The sequence below is a fragment of the Melanerpes formicivorus genome, unplaced genomic scaffold (assembly GCF_026170545.1).
Source record: "Melanerpes formicivorus ecotype bairdi unplaced genomic scaffold, bMelFor1.0.p_v2 SCAF_47, whole genome shotgun sequence".
NCBI lineage: Eukaryota > Metazoa > Chordata > Aves > Piciformes > Picidae > Melanerpes > Melanerpes formicivorus.
The window spans coordinates 3,956,594-3,978,337 of NW_027142399.1; the positions used below are offsets into that span (position 1 = coordinate 3,956,594).

The window sequence follows — 21,744 nt, forward strand, 5'->3', positions numbered from 1 at the left end:
GAGTGATGGGATGAGGAAGAATGGTTTTGAGCTGGAAGAGGGGAGATTTAGGCTGGAGTTGGGGAAGAAATTCTTTGGAGTAAGGATAGAGAGACACTGGAACAGGTTGCCCAGGGAGGTTGTGGATTTTCCACTCCCTGGAGGTGTTCAAGGCCAGGTTGGATGAAGCCTTGGGCAACTTGGACTCGTATCCCTTGCCCACATCAGAGGGCTTGCGACTAGATGATCTTGAAGGTCTCTTCCAACTCAAACCATTCTCTGATTCCAAAGAGACTTCATGCACCTCAGTGTACAGCAGGGAGGTACCACAGTGAGGCTGTACTGGATGATCTCCAGAGGTCTCTTGAACCCCTACCATCCTGTGAATGCTGTGGTATCAGCCCTGCTTCACACCAGATATATGTCTCATTTCCAACAAAACACTTCATCCTCCCCCAAACCCCCCTCCGGCCCCCTCCCCCCGCTTCAAATCCCCATATCTCAGGAGCACAGCCCTGCTCCTCTGTATGTTAGGTAGATATGTATGAGGGTAATGGATATTAGGCATTTATTGCCAAGGCATTCTGTTGAACATCACCTGCTGTTCAACATGAAAAGTTGATGTTCCACAAAGCCACGAGCTGAAGGCTCCTTAAGAGCCGTTCTGGTGCGGCGGGTAAACACACGTGCTCAGAACAAGCCCGGCCTGGATTAATAATGCATGGAGCAGAGCTGGAGGAAGAGCAGCTCCTCTGTAGGGCCTGCTTCCAAACTGCACTTCTCTGCTTAGGCAAATAGACAGGGAAGTTTTGTTGTTTAAAGTGTAATGGGTTGGTAATAAACCAAACTAACCTAATCGACCGCTTCCAGCTGCTCCGAGCGCCGCAGCCGGGGCCGCAGCCAGGAGCGGTCTGCAAGGTGGTTACAAAAGCTGCTGCCTGGTGCCTTGGCCTCTCACCCCCAGAAGGATGATGAGGGGCTGGAGGGTGTCCAGAGAAGGGCTGGTGAAGGGTCTGAGGAATAGGTCTGGCGAGGAGCAGCTGAGGTTGCTGGTGGTGTTTAGTCTGGAGGAGGCTGAAGGGAGACCTCATTGCTCTCTACAGCTGCCTGAAAGGAGCTTGCAGTGAGGTGGGGATTGGTCTCTTGTCCCTCGTATCAGGTGATATGAGGAGAGGCTGAGGGAGCTGGGGTTGATTAGCCTGGAGAAGAGGAGGCTCAGGGGAGACCTTCTTGCTCTCTACAACTCCCTGATGGGAGGTTGTAGCCAGGAGGGGGTTGGTCTCTTCTCCCAGGCAAGCAGCACCAGAACAAGAGGACACAGTCTCAAGCTGCTCCAAGGGAAGTTTAGGCTGGAAGTGAGGACAAAGTTCTTCCCAGAAAGAGAGATTGGCCATTGGGATGTGCTGCCCAGAGAGGTGGTGGAGTCCCCATCCCTGGAGGTGTTCAAAAAGTGGTTGGATGTGACACTTGAAGCCATGGTTTAGTTAGTCATGAGGTGTTGGATGATCTCTGAGGTCTTTTGCAACCTTATTGATTCTGTGATTCTATGATGTGTCTGAAATTGTGACAGGGAAGGTTTAAGTTCACAGGATCACAGGGTGTTAGGAGTTGGAAGGGACCAGAGGTTAGGAAGAAATTCTTTCCAATGAGGATGGTGAGACACTGGAACAGGTTGCCCAGGGAGGTTCTGGGTGCTCCCTTGCTGGAGGTTTTCAAGGCCAGGTTGGATGAGGCTTTGAGCAACCTGGGCTGGTGGGAGGTGTCCCTGCCCATGGCAGTGGGGTTGGACCTAGATAATCTTTAAAGTCCCTTTCAACCCTGTTCTGTGAGTCCAATCATTTTGACAAGCCCCCATGAAGGCTGCTGGCTGGAGGTCTTGGAGGAAACCAAAGGATGGTGGGATGCATCTCCCTGGTTGGGAACAGCCTGACCCTTTGGCTGTCTGGTGACAGGGACGTGCAAGTATCAAACAGAGCTGTTGGAAACACCCAGCTGGCATCACTCTCAAGCTACCAACTTTATTGTCAGACCTGTGGATGGGACTTGAGGAGGAGGACTGGCCTCTGTGGTTGGTCACCTACCCTCAGCAGAACGGCTGGCCCGGGTCTGACTTGGAGAGTCCCTGGGTGGCAGAGATGGAGTGGAAAGAGAGAGAGAAACACAGCTGGGTTTTCTCTGAGCTCACAGCCAAATGTTCTTCTGAATTGCAAAGTGAACAGCTCAGATTTTGGAAGCCTCTGAGGAGGAATAAATCCAAGAAGCCAAGATATCTTGGGGGTTGTCTCTGCCATTTTTTTTCTGTCTCTAATGTTGTTTTAAGGGGTTCTGAGTCACCTCAAGCAGCAAAAGCAGAGGCTCTCAGCACTGATCAACAGGATGGCTGTTTAACAAGGTATTATTCATTGAGGTTGTGTCAAAGAGGAGTCTTGGGGTTCAGTGTCTCTAATAAGCTCCTTGTTGGACGAAAGCTGACAAGACATCAAGCTTTTGGGCTTGAGGATCTTGGTGGGATGCTCATGGTGTTGGGTTGTGGTATCTCAAGGACCTTTTTTATGGAGGCATCTTGATGTGATGCTCCTGGTGTTGGGTTGTAGTATCTCAAGGACCTTTTTTATGGAGGCATCTTGATGTGATGCTCCTGGTGTTAGGTTGTGCTGTCTTGAGGACCCTTGCTATGGAGGCATGCTGGTGTGATGCTCTTCACCTTGGGTTATTGGTCTCTTGAGGACCTTTTTCATGTAGCTGTGCTCATGGTGGTGTGTTGTGGTATGGACTGGTGGGGGTCTGTCTTGTCTTGTCTTGTCACCAAAACTGGCATGTGCTATGGAGTTTAACCAGGGGCATGTTCCAACCAAAGCAGGGAGCAGGTGGTCCTGATGCTGCTCAGGGCTGGAGATGGTCTTTGAGCATAGGGGGGGGAAAAGCCTTTCACAGAATCATAGAATCAATAAGGTCGGGAAAGACCTCAAAGATTAAGTCCAACCTGTCACCCTTTGTCTGGAGGGGGGGAAAAAAAAGTCCTATTTCTGCTACAAATTGAAGAGTTATTTGCTATTAAATCATCTTTTGGAGCAATTTGCATCTGGGATCAGCCCTGCAGCAGGAAGAGGCTTGTCTGGATGGTGCTGGGGGACACTCTCCCCTTCAGACTCCAGCCCTGCAAAGCAAAGGTGCACACCTTCGTTCAGGGTGGTATGAGGAGGGGGGTGTCACTGGGGGGGGTTCCCTCCCATCAGTGGTGAAACTGAGTCAGGACACTGTCGCTGTCACTCCATGGGGGGGGGGGGTGTCACCCACCTTTTGTTTTCTGGTAAAGGAGGGGGTGAAGATATCAGGGACAGTGAGGGGGATCGTGAGGATGTCAGGCTGGGGGAGATGTGAAGCTACAAAGGGGGTGTGAGGATGCCACAACGGGGGTGGGATGGGGTGTAAGAATACTCGGGATGGGGGGGATGAGTATGCCGGGGGGGCGGGGGGGGGGGGAAGGGGGGGGAGGAGGAGGAGGGGATTGAGGACGCTGGTGAGTGTGAAAGGGGGGTTATGCCAGGATGCCTGGGGGCATCTTAGATGCCTGGGGGGATGTGTAAGGGGGTGGGGGGGGTGCATTATGTGAGGATGCCGAGGGGGGGGCAGGGACTACATAAGGGGGTTGGGGGGGCTATGTAAGAATGCCGGGGGGGGGGGGGGGGGGGGTCTGGGATGCCTGGGGGGTGTTGGATGCCGGCACGGGGGGGGGGCGCAGCCAATGAGTGCGGTGCGGGGGAGGGCTGCGCTGCGCGGCCGGCGGCGTGGTGCAGGCGGGCGGCGTGTGCGGGGCCGGAGCGGCGGGGACGGCAGCGCCTGTCCCTCGCACCTTGCGACCCCTTCCGACCCCCCCTTTCCCCCCTTCCCCCCCCTTTTTTTTTTTTTCTCTTTTTCTTTCCTCCTCTCTCCTTTTCTTCATGCATTTTTTTCCTTCCCTCACCCTGCGGTGAATTTTTTTCCCCCCTCTTTCCCCTCTTCCCCCCCCTCCCCAACCCCCCTTTCCCCTTTCTTCCTCCTCCTCCTCCTCCCTTCCCTTCCTGCGCTTTGCTCCGGGAAACGCTGGATTTTAAACCTCTCCCCGGCAAGCAGTGAGCTGGGAAGCAAGAGGTGGGGGTTAAAAGATGGCCCAAGCCAAAATGCAGCACCCCGTCTCTTGGGTGATCTTCGCCGGGATGGCCGCGCTGCTCCTCTCCCAAGGTAGGGCCGGGCAGGAACGCTGGGGGCGGGGTGGGGTGGGGGGTGGGGGGGGGCGGCGGGATGCAGCTGAAGGATGCGCAGCCCACCCGGAGGGCTTGGGATGGGTGATGAGGAGCCCCCGAAGCGGGGGCTGAGCTGAAAGAGGGTCTCCAACCCGCCGTTAAGTTGCGGGCTGTGGAATGTGTGTGGATGTGGCTACGGCACGGTGGCATCTGGCAGTTTCTGCTTGCTTCGGGCTGTGGGGGGGGGGGAAGGCTCTTCTCCCCCAGTGATGATTTTGCTGTTGTTGTTGGAGGGGGGGAAGCCGGTGCTAAAGGACTCCGCCGTCTCAACTTAGTTCCTGGATGCACTGCATCCAACAGGCGGGGGGCAGAAGTGGGGTTCGGGGTCTTTTTGTGCAGCCCTACCGCCATCCTCTTTGCATTGCCGGACCCGTCTGCAAGGTCGTCCCAAAAACTCCCGGGCTGGGGAGTTGGGAAGTCCTTGTCCCGGGTGAGCAGGGCTGCCTGCCCACCCTGGGGAGGGGAATGATGCTTCCGGTGGGGTGTTTTACAAGAAGAAAAAGAGCAAAGGGAAAAAAGCGCTGGGCAAAGGCGGGGGAAAGGAGGGAGGCAGGAGCCAGCCCCATCTGGCCGGGAGCGCCGAGCCTGTCAGCTTGCGTTAGTCTCCTCGCAGCCATCTGGAGGGGCTGTGGGAGCGGGGTTACCTCCGGGGAGGGGAGGGGGGAGAGGGGGAGAGGGAGGGGAGAGGGAAAGGATGGGGCTACATCCTCCCCCCCGGACCGAATCCTTCTCCGGGCTGTCCACGGATCTGGGATGGGGAGCGATGCACCCGCGGGGCTGCATTGCACTGTGCCCAGGGATGCCCCAGCTCCGTGGTACCCGGGGTGGAAGCACCTGCGGGGGGGTGCAGACACCTTGAAGGAATGGCTGCACCCACCTTCTGGATGGAAAACAAAAAAGAGAACAGCCATAGCCAGCCACCCCTGAGCTGCCCACCCAGGGCTGGGTGCAGGATTTGGCCCCCCCTATGCCCAAATCAGCCCTGCCTGGTCCCCTCCTTCCTCTGCAGCAGGACTCGGGTAGGGTGTGAGAGCCCTGCCTGTGTTGGTGCTGGGGGCTGCCCAAGCCGGGCCGGGGGCTGCTGTGCCCGGGGGGCGGGGGGTGACCAGCAGCCTCCATCTCCTCTGAAACTTCTCTCTCCTGGGCAGGCTGGGCCCGCTCTTGCAGAGCCACCCCTGCTGTATCGACCGCCGTGGGCTGCTTAGCATGCACATCACACACCAAGGCATTGCTCCTCTTCCATGCCAAGACATTTCTCCTCTTATCCTTCCTCCCTCTCTCCCTCCTCAAGCTTGCTTTCCTTCTCCCAGCCTGGCTGCTCAGGATCACCTCAGGATCCCAAGGGGATTTCCTAGGCATGGGGCTGCTGCCTCCATTCTCCTGCTTAGAATTTGTGCTTCATTTATTTTGATTTCATTTCATTATTTTTGTTAAGGCTTGCTTTTACCTCTCAACTTGGCTTCCTTGCAGCCTTATTCCCTGCCTCTGATCATCTATCATGCTTCCTCCCCTCGCTCTCATCAAAGCTGGAGGATCAAAAAGTAGTTTGGGTTTGTTTTCCTGCGCTGCCTCACCAAGCAAATAGGAAAAACAATCCTCCATTCCCCCCTGCCCTGCAGAAGTCTGATTGTGGCTGTGAGGAGTCCCCAAGTCGCTGCTGGGATTGAAGGGGGGGATGGGGATGGGGGACACACAGAGGGAGCTGTGTTATGTGGGAGCCTGGGCAGGGTATTGCACAGAGCAGAAAAGTTTGGGTCCGTTTTGGGTTTGGAAATGTTAGCTGTGAGGATTTGGGGTGGAGGAGGGGGTTGTGTGTGGAGGGGAGGGGAAGAGGAGTCCACCCAGAAGGTTTTCTGGCATAATTCTGCTTTAAAGAGTGGTTAAATGAATTAAAAAAACCCCACACAGCAAAACCAATTTGGCCTCTGGCAAAAGCTTTCAAAGGGAGCGTGGAGGAATTTGGGGCGGGGGGGGGGGGGAAGGAGTTATTGGGCCCAAAGATTCCTCCTCAGAGGTGATTCACGGCCCCAAAATCAGCAGCGTGGTGCTTCTGCTCCCTGGGCTCTGCTGGTATCTCCCAGCAGCTTGGTGGCTTTCGAACTTTTCCCTCTTGCTTGGCACACGAAGGGAGCTGCCTGGCGCTGGCAGAGCGCTGGCGTGCAGGGAGCGCGCCTTCTGCAAGCGCCTCCCGCACAGCAGCTCCAGAGCCCTGTGCTGCCCTCTGCAGCGGCTTTATCAATATTCCAGGGCATTTACCTATTTACTGCCAAACAAACAAGGAGGAAAGTGGTTGGGGAGGGTGCTTGAGAGTAGAGTGGAGCCTCAAGTGGGATAATTCCTAAGTGCTTGACCATCTGCATTTGTGCAAACATCCAGAGGGCCTCCGATAGATTGTTGGGCTGATTGTTTTCTTTCACTCTGGAAGCAGGAGGCTGTTGAGTGCTGTATCCCTCAGGAAGGAGCCCGATGGGCCCCGAGGTGCCCAACCTGCTTTTGTCCCACCATTCCCAAGGGTCCTCCTGGGTGTTGGTGCTGGAAAGCAAGCTCGAGGCTCACCCTTGGGTGCTGCATCTCCCATAGGGATGAGATGCTCGTCGCGTGGGGGCGTGGGAAGGGCAGAGCCAGCCAAAAATTCAGCTGTGGCTTGGGGGGAAGAGAATTGGGAAGACTGCAGAGGGCTGGGACTGCCTCAGGCACCGGGAAGTGAGTGACTGTTTGGCAACACAGCTCTCATTGTTGGCTATATTTTTTTCCTGCATGGGTTTTAAATAGCACCACTGAATAGCTATCTAGAGCACGTTTAAGGACCCAGCAGCAGCGTTTTCTCTTCCTTCTTTCCATGTTTCAAAGCAGAGGTATGGTCTTGTGTATACTTGATACTCCTGAATCACACACACACACACATACCTGGATTCCTCGAGGAAGAGGAGGGCTTGAGCAAAGATCCCACCCCAGCACTTGGGGTGTGGAAGAGGGAAGAAAACTCTTGGCTCAACCATGTGTAAAAGGATTACTCAGGCTAAAAGGTCACAGAAGATTTAGCTGGGCCTTTAGCATCAGTAAGCCAAGAATTATGGGAATTTGCTTTACAAATTAGCATAAAGACCTTATTCTAATGAGCAGAGGGGCTGAAATAGGTATGGGAAATGATAGCATATGTCAACAGCATCCATGGGAGTGCTCCTCAGACGAAGGAATTACTCGCTCCGCCGCTGTGGCTGGGTCGCAGATAATTCCCAGACTGAGCCACGGACTCCACTCATGGGTGAGGGAAAAGTTGGGTCTGGGAGGGAGAGGCACATCCACAAATCAGCAGATTGCATCAGGTTGGAAGGGACCCTCAAAGGTTATCTTGTCCAACCTCCCTGCAGTCAGCAAGGACATCTCAAAGTAGAGCAAGGGACACGGCAAGGCTGATCTTGCATGTCTCAACCACATCCCTGGGCAACCTGTGCCAGGATTTCACCACTCTCATGGTGAAGAGCTTCCTTCTGATGTCCAGCCTAAATCTCCCCAGCTCCACTTTCAAACCATTGTCCCTCATCCTATCACCACAAGCCCTTCTAAACAGTCCCTCCCCACCTTTCCTGTAGGTCTCCTCCAGATATTGAAATATTGCTCTAAGGTCTCCCCAGAGTCTTCTCTTCTCCAGGCTGAACATCCCCAATTCTTTCAGCCTGTGTTTGTAGAGGAGGTGTTCCTCTGATCATCTTTGGGGCTTCCTCTAGATCTGCTGCAGCAGATCCATGTTCTTCTTGTCTTGGGGTCCCACAGCTGGATGCAGCACTGCAGGTGAGGTCTCCCCAGAGCAGAGCAGAGGGGCAGGATCCCCTCCCTCCATCTCCGGCCATTCTGCTTTTGATGCCACCCAGGCTGCCATTGGCCTTCTGTGCTGCATGTGCCCATTGCTGGCTCCTGTCCAGCATCTCCCCCACCATCACCCCCAAGTCCTTTTCTCCAGGGCTGCTCTCAATCATCTTATCCCCCAGGCAGGAGGCAAGATTTGACCTGACCAAGGTGCAGGACCTTGCCCTTTGCCTTATCGAACCTCCTGAGATTCTCTTCAATCCACTTCTCCAGCCTGTCCAGGACAGACTCCTGTCCATGTGAGCTGCTTCCCCTTGGGAAGGTTAGGATTTGAGAAGGTTTCCTTGGTGGAGGTGGGAGGCAGGGCGGGGGAAACCTTCTGGCAGTTGGTACAGGAAGGTAATTGAGCTAATGAATGTATATAAGAAACATTACATCTATCGACATCTCTCTGGGAACACCCAGATTTATAGTTCCCTGGGGAAAATATTGGATGTGGCTTCCTGGTGGATAATAGTTACTGTGCTGGGTCAATAGAATGTGATATTCACCCCCACAGCAGAGAATAGCTGTTTAATAGGTAATAACAGTAATAATCAATAGCTACATGATTAGATAACCCCATTATAGGCAGTACATAAAAGGAAGGGAAGACACCGTGGTTACTCAGCTGCCTGGATGGGAATGTTGGGGAACATCTGTTGCTCCTGGTGATCCCAAACGGAGCTGGAAGCAGGTGCCCTGCACCTCTGGAAATCAGGCCACCACGTGGGATTAACTGGCACAGATTGAACACTCAGCAGAGCAAAGAGGAACCCCAGCAGAGCTTGGGCTGCAGGCTGCACCGAGCAAAAACGTGGGCTGGCATCTAAACTGCTGGGCTGGCACTTGGGATCTTGGTTTGGTTGGTGGCTTGGAAGAGGTGGTGGCTTTCTTGGTTCCTTCAAGAAGGACAGGGGCTTGCTGGAGAGGATAAAGGGCAAGAAAGATGCAACCAGCATGTGAACAAGAGGATGCAGTCTCAAGCTGTGCCAGGGGAAGTTTAGGCTTGAGGTGAGGAGAAAGTTCTTCCCAGAAAGAGGAATTGGCCATTGGGATGTGCTGCCCAGGGAGGTGGTGGAGTCACCATCCCTGGAGGTGTTCAAGAAAGGATTGGATGTGGCACTTGGAGCCATGGTTTAGCTGGTCATGAGGTGTTGGGTGACAGCTTGGACTTGATGATCTTTGAGGTCTTTTCCAGCCTTATTGATTCTATGATTCTATGATCTCTGTGATGAGGAAAGGCTGAGAGAATTGGGCCTGTTTAGTCTGGAGAAGAGCAGCCTCAGAGGGGATGTCATCAATGCTGATCAATACTTCAAGGGTGGGTGTCAGGAGAATGGGACCAGGCTTTGTTCAGTGATGCCCAGTGAGAGGGACACAAACCTGAACATGGCAAGTTCCAGCTTAACATGAGGAGGAACTTCTTTAATTGAAGGGTGATGGAGCCCTGGGGCAGGTGGTGGAGTCTCCATCTCTGGAGCCATTCCAAACCCACCTGGTGCATTCCTATGTGACCTTCTCTAGGTGCAGCTGCCTTGGCAGAGGGGATTGGACTCAATGATCTCCAGAGGTCCCTTCCAAGCCCTAACATCCTGTGATTCCATGATTTGCTCTGTGCAGCATGCCATGTGGGGGTTTTTCATGGGTTGGGGTAGTGCTGCTTCCCTCTGAGCATCCCTCCACTGATCTGGTCATGCAGTGGTTGGCTGGTGGAATGTAGCAAGGAGTAAAGTTGTTGTGGTTGCTCTGTGCTGTGTGTGTGGAGAGCTCCTTATCAGAGAGACCATCAGAGTGTCATTTGTAAGGAGCTACCTCTGTACTGTGGTGTGCCAGAGAACACATGCTGGAGCTGGCTCCTGCTGCATCTACACCAGCTGTAGGAGCCCCACACGTGGATTGGAGTTGTGTGAAGTCCCAGATTAGAGTTGTGTGAAGTCCCAGATTAGAGTTATGTGAAGTCCCATGCACACTGGATTTCAGCTTATTGCCCTTAGAGTATAGGCATGGAGAAGGTTATCTCCAGTGGGATACATGAGGAGACAACTAAGCAGACCTGGCCTGCGTGGCCAAGGAGGTATGGAGCTGTTCAACCATCCCCAGGCTAGGGATGAGATTCATTGCCTGGCCAAGAGGAGATGAATAGGAGTCTGACTCCTAGAGAAGAATATCAGGTGGTAGCAATGAGCCTGGGGTAAACCTCCTCTGGTGACTGTGAACTTCTGGACTTGATGGTGTATGAGGTCTTTTCCAACCTGGTTGATTCTGTAATCAAAGGGATGGTCTCTCTTTACCAGGCTTGGTGGTGGTGCTGGATGCTCTGGAGTCCATAACCAGTGTTGGGATGTCCTAGTGCCGAGCAGAAACTACTTTCCTTTATCTCTGTTGGCATTTTGACCACCACAACAGCCCTGGTTTATGGTTTTGTTCTGTCTTCCCTTTGTGCCAGCCCTGGCCTGTGCCTGAGATGAGTTCATTCCATATTGGAAGTGTCTGCTTCATGTCTTTGCCTTGTAGTTTTGGCTTTAAAATATCCCTATTGTGATCCCCCTCCAATCTGATATGTTCCCCCCTCCTATGAGGAGAAAATTGATCAGTTTGACAGATCTAGGTCAAAGTTAGCAAGCAGGGCTTGCTGTTTTCTGTGATAAACCAAGGTGGAGAGCTCACCAGCTTGCTTCCCAGGCAACTCACAGTCAGCCAGTGGAGCTGGGCTCCATCCAGCCTTCTTCCTCAGCCTGTGGTACAGGGGGAGGAGCTTTCTGGCTGTGGAACTCAGGAAAAAATAAACCCCAGACCTCTCTTGCATCTCTTTCCTTCCCAAACTTCAATAGTGGCAGGGAAGGGCAATGTTGCCTTTGCTGGTTCCCCAGCTGAAGGGATGCTTTCCTGGAGCAAAGCTTTGAAGAGGGTAAATAGGGCTTTTTTTCCCCCCAGTGTTACTGGTGGTGCTCCTTTGATGCCTGGTGGCAGAGCCAGCTGGCCCCCAAACGTGATCCACCTTAGATGTTCAATGCAAAGACTTGGAGCTGCATCTTGGACTTGGAGTTGAGTCCTTAGTTTTTTAAACAGGGGCCAAAAAATGCAAGGTGCCAGATTTGGGGATTCTGTAGTGGAAGTCCAAGCTGTGCTGCTGTCTCCTATCTTCAGCCAGGGGCTTTCTGTGCCTTCAGTAGCTTCTGTGTGCCAACCCCCAAACTGCAAAGGATGAGCTCTTTGCTATTGCATCCCCTGGAACGCCCTGGCCCCAAGAATTGCTTTCATGGGTGCTGGTGCATCCTCTAAACATCACTGATCCGGTGCTCCCAGCACATTTGGAGCAGTGGCTGCTGGCCTTGAGGAGCTCCCAGCTCCCTCCTCCTTCCCAGAGCAGGCACCTTGCTCTTGGTTAATAATAAATCAGAGGTGCTGCCTTCGCTGGGCTCTGTTATCTCCTGCCAAGGAGAGCATCATGGATTTTTGATGTGCTTGCACTTAATATGTCCAATGCTGAAAGCTGTTGTAAATTAATTGACCCCTTGACCTTCTTGTCCTGTTGACTGTTCCCACTAAAGACAGTGGTTGGTTCTTGGCATCCTCCCCTCTCTGCTTTCCCTTCCTCCATCTCGTGCATGCTTCGCTTGCTAATCAGGGGCAGTGGAAAAAGGGCCCTCTGAGCAGGGCTGCGTGCAGCCCAGGAGCCACTGCTCTGAGATGCTTTGTAGCAGTCGTGCAGGGAAGCCAAGATCCCAGGGATCCAACGTGCATAAATTAGTGGAGGTTGGAGTATTCCCTTCAAAGCGCTGGAGAGGCTGTGATGGAAGCTGGCTCTGCGTCCTCTGACTTCCCCTGGGGATGGGGTGGGAGTGCTGCTGAGCTGAAAGTCAGAGGGCAGGACTGGGGAACGTCTGGAGGGGGGGTTGAGGATCTTCAGGAGGTGGCTGGACCCCAGCAGCAGTGTGGTGATCAGTACCTTGTAGGAGGGCACTTCAGTCTGTCTACAGAGCTGTGGCTTGCACCAAGCCCTTAATTTTGGAGCCACGGTGGGTCTGGCTTGCAGAGGGGATGGGAGCAGCAGGAGTTTGGTGGTTTAGAGGACATAGTCTCAAGCTGTGCCTGGAGAAGAGGAGGCTCAGGGGAGACCTTCTTGCTCTCTACAACTCCCTGAAGGGAGGTTGTAGCCAGGAGGGGGTTGGTCTCTTCTCCCAGGCAACCAACACCAGAACAAGAGGACGCAGTCTCAAGCTGTGCCAGGGGAGGTTTAGGCTGGATGTTAGGAAGAAGTTCTCCCCAGCAAGAGAGATTGGCCATTGGAATGTGCTGCCCAGGGAGGTGGTGGAGTCACCATCACTGGAGGTGTTTAGGAAGATATTGATGAGGCACTTGGTGCCATGGTTTAGTTGATTAGATGGTGTTGGGTGATAGGTTGGACTTGATGATCTCAGAGGTCTTTTCCAACCTGGTCTATCCTATCCTTTTCTATCCTATCCTATCCTATCCTGTCCTGTCCTGTCCTGTCCTGTCCTACCCTACTCTACTCTACTCTATTCTATTCTATTCTATTCTATTCTATTCTATTCTATTCTATTCTATTCTATTCTATTCTATTCTATTCTATTCTATTCTATTCTATTCTATTCTATTCTATTCTATTCTATTCTATTCTATTCTATTCTATTCTATTCTATTGCAGCAGAGAAAAATAGTGCTGGGATGTGGGTTCTGAGTTTGTTTCTACTTGTCCTGCAGTGATGTGGCCTCATTTCATGGCTCTTCCTCCCTCAGAAAGATCCCAGCCATCATCCCCCTCATGTCTGCTCTAGCCAGCCTGGATTTGGTTGGGTGTTTTTTTTCCCCCCTCCACTATGTAACTACATCACTGAGCACTGGGAAAACCCTGCCTGAGCCTGAAAAGGAGCTTGTGAGACTCGATTCTCATCCTTCCCTGCCTCAACATGGGGGACTGCAGCTGCTAAGAAGCCCAAGGAAAAGCAAAAAAAGGAGCCAGAAGAAAATTGTTCAATATTAGACATGGAGCAGAGTGGAGGTCTTTACTTATTCCCAAACAGACTAAACCAGGGGAGGAAGGGAAGGGGGGGGGGGGGAGGGGGGGAGGAAGATCCTGGTGAAAGTAAATTGTAGGAAAAGCAGAGATTGTTTTTTTTATTGGTTTTTCTTAAGCATTCTTGTGCAGACTTGGAGCTGAACAAAGCTTTGTGTGCAAGTTGTGAAGAGATTGCAGACAAAAACAGAAAGAGAGGAGAGATCCAAGGGGCTGCATTCCAGCTGCATCAAAAGAGCCTGGAGTCTGCAGCCTTGCTCTGTTTTATTTTCACCCCCCCTTTTGCTTTTGTCGTGATTCCTTGAAGCCCAGATCCTCTGCTCATGTTTTGATTTTTGTCACCCACTGCACTCTGGAGCTAAAGAACTGCTTTGAAAGCCAGACCTGTCCCCCCTCGTCGGGAGGGTGACAAGCACTCGGAGCAAAGCGAGGTTCATTAGCGCTGTCAAAGAATCATCTCAGGTCTTTAAATGAGCTTTGTTCCCCTCCTCTTGTAGGGGTGTGGGGTTGAGGCTTGGGCTTGATCTTAGATGTAGTGTCTAGGGGATGATTTTAGGGCAACAAAGCTGGGAAAGGGACTGGAGATCAGGGGTGGTGAGGAGCAGCTGAAGGACCTGAAGTTTAGTGTGGGGAAAAGGAGGCTGAGAGGAGACCTTGTGGCACTCTGTATTCTATTCTATTCTATTCTATTCTATTCTATTCTATTCTATTCTATTCTATTCTATTCTATTCTATTCTATTTCCATTCCATTCCGTTCCATTCCATTCCATTCCATTCTGTTTCCTTCCATGCTATCCTATCCTATCCTATCCTATCCTATCCTATCCTATCCTATCCTATCCTATCCTAATTGTTATCATCACCCAGCCTTCCTTCTGTTCCTATTCCTATTCCTATTCCTATTCCTATTCCTATTCCTATTCCTATTCCTATTCCTATTCCTATTCCTATTCCTATTCCTATTCTATTTCCATTCCATTCCATTCCGTTCCATTCCGTTCCGTTTCCTTCCATCCTATCCTATCCTATCCTATCCCATCCTATCCTATCCTATCCTATCCTATCCTATCCTATCCTATCCTATCCTATCCTATCCTATCCTATCCTATCCTATCCTATCCTATGCTATCCTGTCCTAATTGTTATCATCACCCAGCCTTCCTTCTATTCCTATTCCTATTCCTATTCCTATTCCTATTCCTATTCCTATTCCTATTCCTATTCCTATTCCTATTCCTATTCCTATTCCTATTCCTATTCCTATTCTATTTCCATTCCATTCCATTCCACTCCCTGAAAGGAGATTGGAGTGAGGTGGGGGCTGGTTTCTTCTCCCTAGGATCAGGTGATAGGACAAGAGGAAATGGCCTGAGGAGGTTTAGAATCATAGAATCAACAAGGCTGGAAAAGACCTCAACAATCATCAAGTCCAACCTGGCACCCAAGACCTCGTGACTACTAAACCATGGCTCCAAGTGCCACATCCAATCCCCTCTTGAACACACCCAGGGATGGGGACTCCATCAGGTCCCTGGGCAGCCCATTCCAATGGCTAACAACTCTCTCTGGGAAGAAGGTTGGATACTAGGAACAATTTCTTTGCTGCAAGAGTTGTCAGACACTGGAAGAGGCTTCTCAGGGAGGTGGTGGAGTCGCCATCCCTGGAGGTGTTCAAGAAACCTGTGGCCGTGGTGCTTTGGGACATGGTTCAGTGAGCCTGGTGGTCTTAGGCTGGCAGTTGGAGTTGATGATCTTAGAAGGCTCTTCCAAGGGAGACAATTGTATGATTCCATGAGCTATTTAGAGAATAACACAGAGTTCTTGGCTTGGGGTTGGTTGTTTTCTCGCTTTTATTCCCTTTCTGCAGGACAGATGGTATTTAGAGATCAGAGGGTGCCTGCATTTAGACTTTGCCTTTTGCAAAGTCAATCCCCAAAAGCCAGCACTGGGGGTTTTGAGAGAGAGCCAAAGCATGGGAGAGTGGCAGGGCTGGCTGGCAAGAGGTGAATTTGGATTTAGCATGAGTGACATCTCTCTTAATGAAGCCCTTTCTGGAGCAAGGCTGGCGGGGAGCGGGATCCATTGGAAGCTGAGGCAGCAGCAGAGCCAAAACCACCTTGTGATTGAAGGCAGCATGGAAAAAAAACCAACAACCCCAAAACACCAACCCTTTGCTATTATTTATTGTTTACCTTTTGTGCTGCTTTTCCACATGTCAGCTCTTCCCATTGTGCATTTTGTGGGGGGCTTCAAAAGCTGACATCGCATTAGCAGCCGGGCTCCCAAGCTCCCCCCCACCCCCACCCCAACATAATGCATGAAGTATGATTATTCCTCCTGATCCACTTGTGTTTATGTAAATGGATGGAAAAGCGGTTTTCAGCTTATTTCAGGAGCTTAAGGGATTCATCCCAAGCCTATTATTGAAGAAATCAGAAAGTGAAAAGCAACTTCTGAGACAAGGAATTAGCAGCTCAATGGCAGCGTGGGGACCGCCGGCTGCAGCCGCAGATGGGAATTCCCTCGGGACTCGCGCAGCAAACGCCTGGCAACAGGTTGTTGGGCTTGGAAGGGACTCCAGGGAGGTTTGTGGTTAATGCCAAGGGATCACAGAATCACCAAGGTTGGAAGAGATCTCAAAGATCATTAAGTCCAACCTGTCACCCAAGACCTCGTGGCTAAATCACGGCATCAAGTGCCACATCCAATCCCCTCTTGAACAGCTCCAGGGTTGGTGACTCCAACACCTCCCTGGGCAGCACATTCTAATGGCTAACAACTCTCTCTGTGAAGAACTTTCTACTCACCTCCAGCCTAAACTTCCCCTGGCACAGCTTGAGACTGTGTGCTCTTGTTCTGGTGCTGCTTGCCTGGGAGAAGTGACTAACCCCCACCTGGCTACAACCTCCCTTCAGATAGTTGTAGAGAGCAATAAGGTCTCCCCTGAGACCTTGGGAGAGTCCAGGCTGGGAGTCTGGAAAAGGGAGTTGGGTGTAAACCATCAGAGGTGGTGGTGGTAGTGGTTGGGTTTGGGTTTTTTTTCTTGGCTGATGGTGTTGCAGTTGCAGCACAGGCTGCAAAATCCTGGCTGAGAAGCCTGGCTCTGGGCTGGTGAAGCTGGTGAGGGGTGTGGAGAACAGGACTGGGGAGGAGTGACTGAAGGAACTGGGGTGGCTTAGTCTGGAAAAAAACTGGGTCCAATTCTAGGACCCTCAGTTTAGGAAGGAGGTTGGATTGCTGGAGGGTGTCCAGAGAAGGGCAACAAAGCTGGGGAGGGGTCTGGAGCACAGCCCTGTGAGGAGAGGCTGAGGGAGCTGGGGTTGCTTAGCCTGGAGAAGAGGAGGCTCAGGGGAGACCTTCTTGCTGTCTACAACTCCCTAAAGGGTTGGTCTCTTTCCCATGCAAGCAGCACCAGAACAAGAGGACACAGTCTCAAGCTGTGCCAGGGGAGGTTTAGTTGATCAGATGGTGTTGGGTGATAGGTTGGACTTGATGATCTCAAAGGTCTTTTCCAATCTGTTCTGTTCTATTCTATTCTATTCTATTCTATTCTATTCTATTCTATTCTATTCTATTCTATTCTATTCTATTCTATTCCTATTCTATCCTAAAAAGGATTCTGAGGAGAGGCCTTCTGGCTCTCTACAACTCCTAGAAAGGAGGTATGGGTGAGGTGGTCTCTTCTCCCCAGTATCAGGTGATTAAAGGAGAGGAAATGGCCTGTGAAATTGTGCCAGGACAGGTGTAGATTGGAGATGAGGAACAATTTCTTTGCTGCAAGAGTGGTCAGGCATTGGAGCAGGCTGCCCAGGGAGGTGATGGAGTCCCCATCCCTGGAGGTGTTCAAGGTGTTCAGTCTGCAGAAGAGAAGGCTCTGAGGTGACCTAATTGTGGCCTTCCAGTATCTGCAGGGGGCCACAAGAAGGCTGGGGAAGGACTGCTCAGGATCTCAGGGAGTGATAGGACTAGGGGGAATGGAATGAAGCTGGAGGTGGGGAGATTGAGGCTGGAGGGGAGGAGGAAGTTCTTCCCCATGAGAGTGGTGAAGCCCTGGAATGGGTTGTCCAGGGAGGTGGTTGGGGCCCTCTCCCTGGAGGTGTTTAAGCCCAGGCTGGCTGAGGCTGTGGGCAGGCTGATCTAGTGTGGGGTGTCCCTGCCCATGGCAGGGGTTTGGAACTGGCTGATCCTTGTGGTCCCTTCCACCCCTGACTGATACTGTGACACTATGATACTATGAAGTGGCACTTGGGAGCATGGTTTGGTGGCCATGGTAGTGTTTATGGTTGGACCTGCTGATCTTGGAGGCCTCTCCCAGCTGACACAGTCCTCTGATTCTCTGCATGAATGGAGGCTGCTCAGGAGCACCCCCACGTCCCTAGTGTGGCTGGCTGGAACACGTGCAAGGCTTTTCCACCTCTCTCAGGAGAGACTGGGAACAGATGCAAGCCCTGTTTCGGATGGCACCTTCCAGCCAGCCCTGCAGCATCTCATCCCTCCTCTCCTGCTGCAGTTTCTCTTTTTTTTTTACCCTAGTTTGGTCCTTTTTCCCCCCTTCCTTATGTTAATTTCCCACCTGAGCACCAAGTACTTTATAAATAGCAAATCTGAAATGAATTTCCTAGCAGCAATCATTATCTCCCTCGACAGCCATTAAACATTCACACAAGCAGAGCAAAATGACAAAGGGGATTGATTTTTACAGAATGTTGGGGGGGGGGGGGGAGGCAGGAGAAAGGAAATTTGTTGACAAGGCATTTTTTTTCCACTTCCCCCCCTTCCCCGCCCCCCCCCCTCCATCTCCACTCTCTCCTCCCTCCCAGATCTTCTGTCTGGAAGAATTTAAAATCATCCAGCAGCTTCTTTATTATTTATTTATTATTTTAAAGCTCAGGTTGGGGAAGAGGAAAGCTGCAAATAAATCCTGAGATGATCAGAGGGTTGGAGAACCTCCTCTGTGGGGACAGGCTGAGGGAGTTGGGGTTGTTCAGCCTGGAGAAAAGAAGGCTCCAGGGAGAGATGGAGTTCTGGAGCCCCTATGACAAGAGGGATCTGGAGGTGCTGGAAGGTGTCCAGAGAAGGGCCACAAGGATGAGCAGAGGGCTGGAGCTGCTCTGCTATGAGGACAGACTGAAGGAGTTGGGGCTGTGCAGTCTGGAGAAGAGAAGGTTCCCAGGTGACCTAATGGTGGCCTTCCAGTATCTGAAGGAGGCTGCAGGAAGGCTGGGGAGGGACTGCTCAGGATCTCAGGTAGTGATAGGACTAGGGGGAATGGAATGAAGCTGGAGGTGGGGAGATTCAGGCTGGAGGTGAGGAGGAAGTTCTTCCCCATGAGAGTGGTGAAGCCCTGGAATGGGTTGTGCAGGGAGGTGGTTGGGGTGGTTGGTCCCTGGAGGTGTTTAAGCCCAGGCTGGCTGAGGCTCTGGCCAGCCTGATCTAGTGTGGGGTGTCCCTGCCCATGGCAGGGGGCTTGGAACTGGATGATCCTTGTGGTCCCTTCCAACCCTGTCTGATACTATGATACTATACTATGATACCTTAGAGCAGCCTTCCAGTACCTGAAGGAGGCCACAGGAGAGCTGGGGAGGGACTTTTTTAAAAGGGTTTCTAGTGGCAGGTTGAGGGGCAATGGCTTTGAGCTGGAAGAGGGCAGATTGAGACTGGAGATTAGGAAGAGATTGTTTAGAGTGAGGGTAGGAGACACTGGCACAGGCTGCCCAGGGAGGCTGTGGCTGCCTCTTCCCTGGCGGTGTTCAAGGCCAGGTTGGATGAAGCCTTGAGCAACCTGGGCTGGTGGGAGGTGTCTATAGTAGGTGGGTTGGAACTGGATGACCTTTAAGATCCATTCCAACCCAACCCATCCTATAAATCTATGACACCTGAACCAAGAGCCTTCCTTTCCCTCCCCTGTCAGCCCCTGCAAGCTTCTCTCCGCCACCTAAACGTGAAGTTAGTTAGGTGGCCCCAGCTGTGGAGAGGAACATGTCAGAGTCAATGCCTCTGAAGATGGAGGGGTGGGCTGGTGAGGGGGGGTGTTGGAGTGAAGGTTGAGGGGGGTGGGGTGTGGAGGGGGGGGGGGATGCAATCTCTGCAGCCTTCTCAGCAGCCTGAATGTGTTGATGCAATAGTCGGGAGCCGGCGCGCTGCTGCCGTACGAGGCAGTGTAGCTGAAAATTTAACTTTGATTTCAATTTTCATATTTGTCAGCAATAATTAGATTCAAGAAATGTTGTGGGGTGGCTTTTTTTTTTTTCCCCCTTTTCTTTTTTTTTTCTTTTCCTTTTCTCTTTTTTTCTGCTGCTGTTCAAAAATACTAATAAGCAGGAGCCTTTGTAGTATGGCTAATGGAGGCTTTTATTTCCCTCCCCCCCACCCCCCCCCTTCCCCTCCTTGTTTCTTTTCCTAGTGGGCTAGAAAAATTCCATTAAAGGGGGAAGTCATCCTGTATTACCATGCTGCAACATGCATTGACTTGGCTGCCACAGCAATAGCAGCACTGGGAGGCAGTGGCCCTTGCTTCCAGCTGCGGGGGGGGGTGGCTGGGAATGATCGAATCACAGAGCTGTAGGGGTTGGAAGGGACCTCCAGAGATCACTGAGTCCAACCTCCCCCCACACCAAAGCAGGTCACACAGCAGTGCATCCAGGGGGATCTGAAATGCCTTCAGAGATGGAGACTCCACAGCCTCTCTGGGCAGCCTGCTCCAGGGCTCCAGCACCCTCACACCAAAGAAGTTTCTCCTCATGTTAAGGTGGAACCTCCTGGGCTCTGGCTTGCCTCCCTTGTTCCTTGTCCTATCACAGGACACCACTGAAAGAGCCTGGCCCCTTCTTCTTGGCACCCACCCCTCAGATCTTGAGGGGCATTAATAAGGTCACCTCTCAGCCTTCTCTTCTCTGAACTACACAGCCCCAGGGCTCTCAAGCTTGCTTCATAGGAGAGATGTTCAAGTCTGTTCATCATCCTCAGATCTCTCCATTGGACTCTCTCCAGCTGATCCTTGCCTCTCTTGAACTGGGGAGCCCAAAGCTGGGCACAGTATTCCAGGTGTGGTATTCAGTATTCAGTATCACTAAGGTTGGAAGAGACCTCAAAGATCATCGAGTCCAACCTGGCACCACAGACCTCATGACTAGAGTAGGGAGGACACTGCTGCCCACTGCAGGCTTGAACTCACAACCTTCCCATTAAGGGTCTTATACACTACCAACTGAGCTCCCCTAGACCTGCTGGACACATTTTCCTTGATGCACCCCAGGATACCATAGGGCTGCCATAATCTGATTGGTCTGGAAGGGACCTCCTGGTTGGGAGTGGGAGTGATGCTCTTTGGGGAGGCTTGAGGCTTTTCACACACTCATGAAGCATGGAGTTATTTCAGTTGGAAAAGACCTCCAAGATCATTGAGTCCAAGCATCCATGCAGCACCACCATGGCCAATCAATGCAGCATCACCATGGCCAATCAATGCAGCATCACCATGGCCTTTAAACCAAGTCCCAGTGTGCTGTGGCCACAGGTTTCCTGAACACCTCCAGGCATGGGGACTCCACCACCTCCCTGGGCAGCCTGTTCCAATCCCTGACCACTCCTGCAGCAAAGAAATTGTTCCTAATCTCCAACCTAAACCTCCCCTAGTGCAGCTTGAGACCATTTTCTTTCATTCTGTTGCCTGATACAAGAGAGGAGAGCCCAACCCTCACCTGGCTCCAGCCTCCTTTCAGGGAGCTGTGGAGAGCAATGAGGTCTCCCTCCCTGGGCAGCCTGTTCCTCTCAGGAAAGAAGTTGTTCCCGTTTTGCAGTGCTAGGCTGGCTCTCACCCAGCCTCCTCTCTTTGGCAGTTGGGTTGGTTTTTTTTCTAGTGCTCCCATGGCATTTAAACCCTTAGCTCAATTTGGGATCTCCCCTTGCTGACTCTGCCAAAGTCAGAATGCCTCTTTTTCCATCCCCCCCCTCCCCACCCTGCGGAGTGGATTTCCTTGGCTTCCCGCGCCAGGTTTTCTCCCAGAGAGCAAAGTGATATTAAATTTGCTGGAGAGATGCACAGCAAATGGGGAGGGGGGGGGGGAGAGGGGGGAGGGGGGAAGCTGGAAGTTGTGTCATTCTCAAGTTACTTCAGCCTATTAAGCAAACAAAAGCACTTGTGGAGTGAGAAATGGAAATGGCCGAGGCGGCCCGATTAATCCTGGGTGTACAATTCCATTAATAAGCCAGCTTTTAATAGGGGGCTCTTTCCAGGAGCTGCTGAGGCTGAGAATTGATGTATTCACTGTAATTGTATTGCAACTAATAGGAGATGAAGAAAATGGTAGTGAGGGCCTGCTCCTCCGCCGCCGTTTTCCAATCAGTTGAAATAATGCTTCCCTCCTGGAAGAGCCCGGCAAGGTAATGATGCTGAAACCTCCACTGAAACAGCAATGGGTTTCATTTCAGCTGGAAGGGTTTTTCACTCCTGCTTTTGCTTCCCCAGCGAGCCTCTAGAACCCACAGAGGCTGCTAGCAGAGGAAATAGGGTCCAGAGAAGTGGCCACGAGGATGAGCAGAGGGCTGGAGCACCTCTCCTTTAAGCACAGACTGAGGGAGTTGGGGCTGTGCAG

General features: G+C 51.9%; 1 protein-coding gene across 1 annotated transcript in view; it reads left to right on the top strand.

The window, feature by feature from the left end:
• Positions 1-3,858: 3,858 nt before the first annotated feature.
• Positions 3,859-21,744, top strand: part of LOC137452007 (protein CEPU-1) — a 582,860-nt gene continuing 564,974 nt past the window's right edge. The window contains exon 1 of the mRNA XM_068160049.1: positions 3,859-4,200. Coding sequence (XP_068016150.1) covers positions 4,125-4,200 — 76 coding nt within the window. The 5' untranslated portion in view covers positions 3,859-4,124. The remainder of the gene's footprint in view (positions 4,201-21,744) is intronic.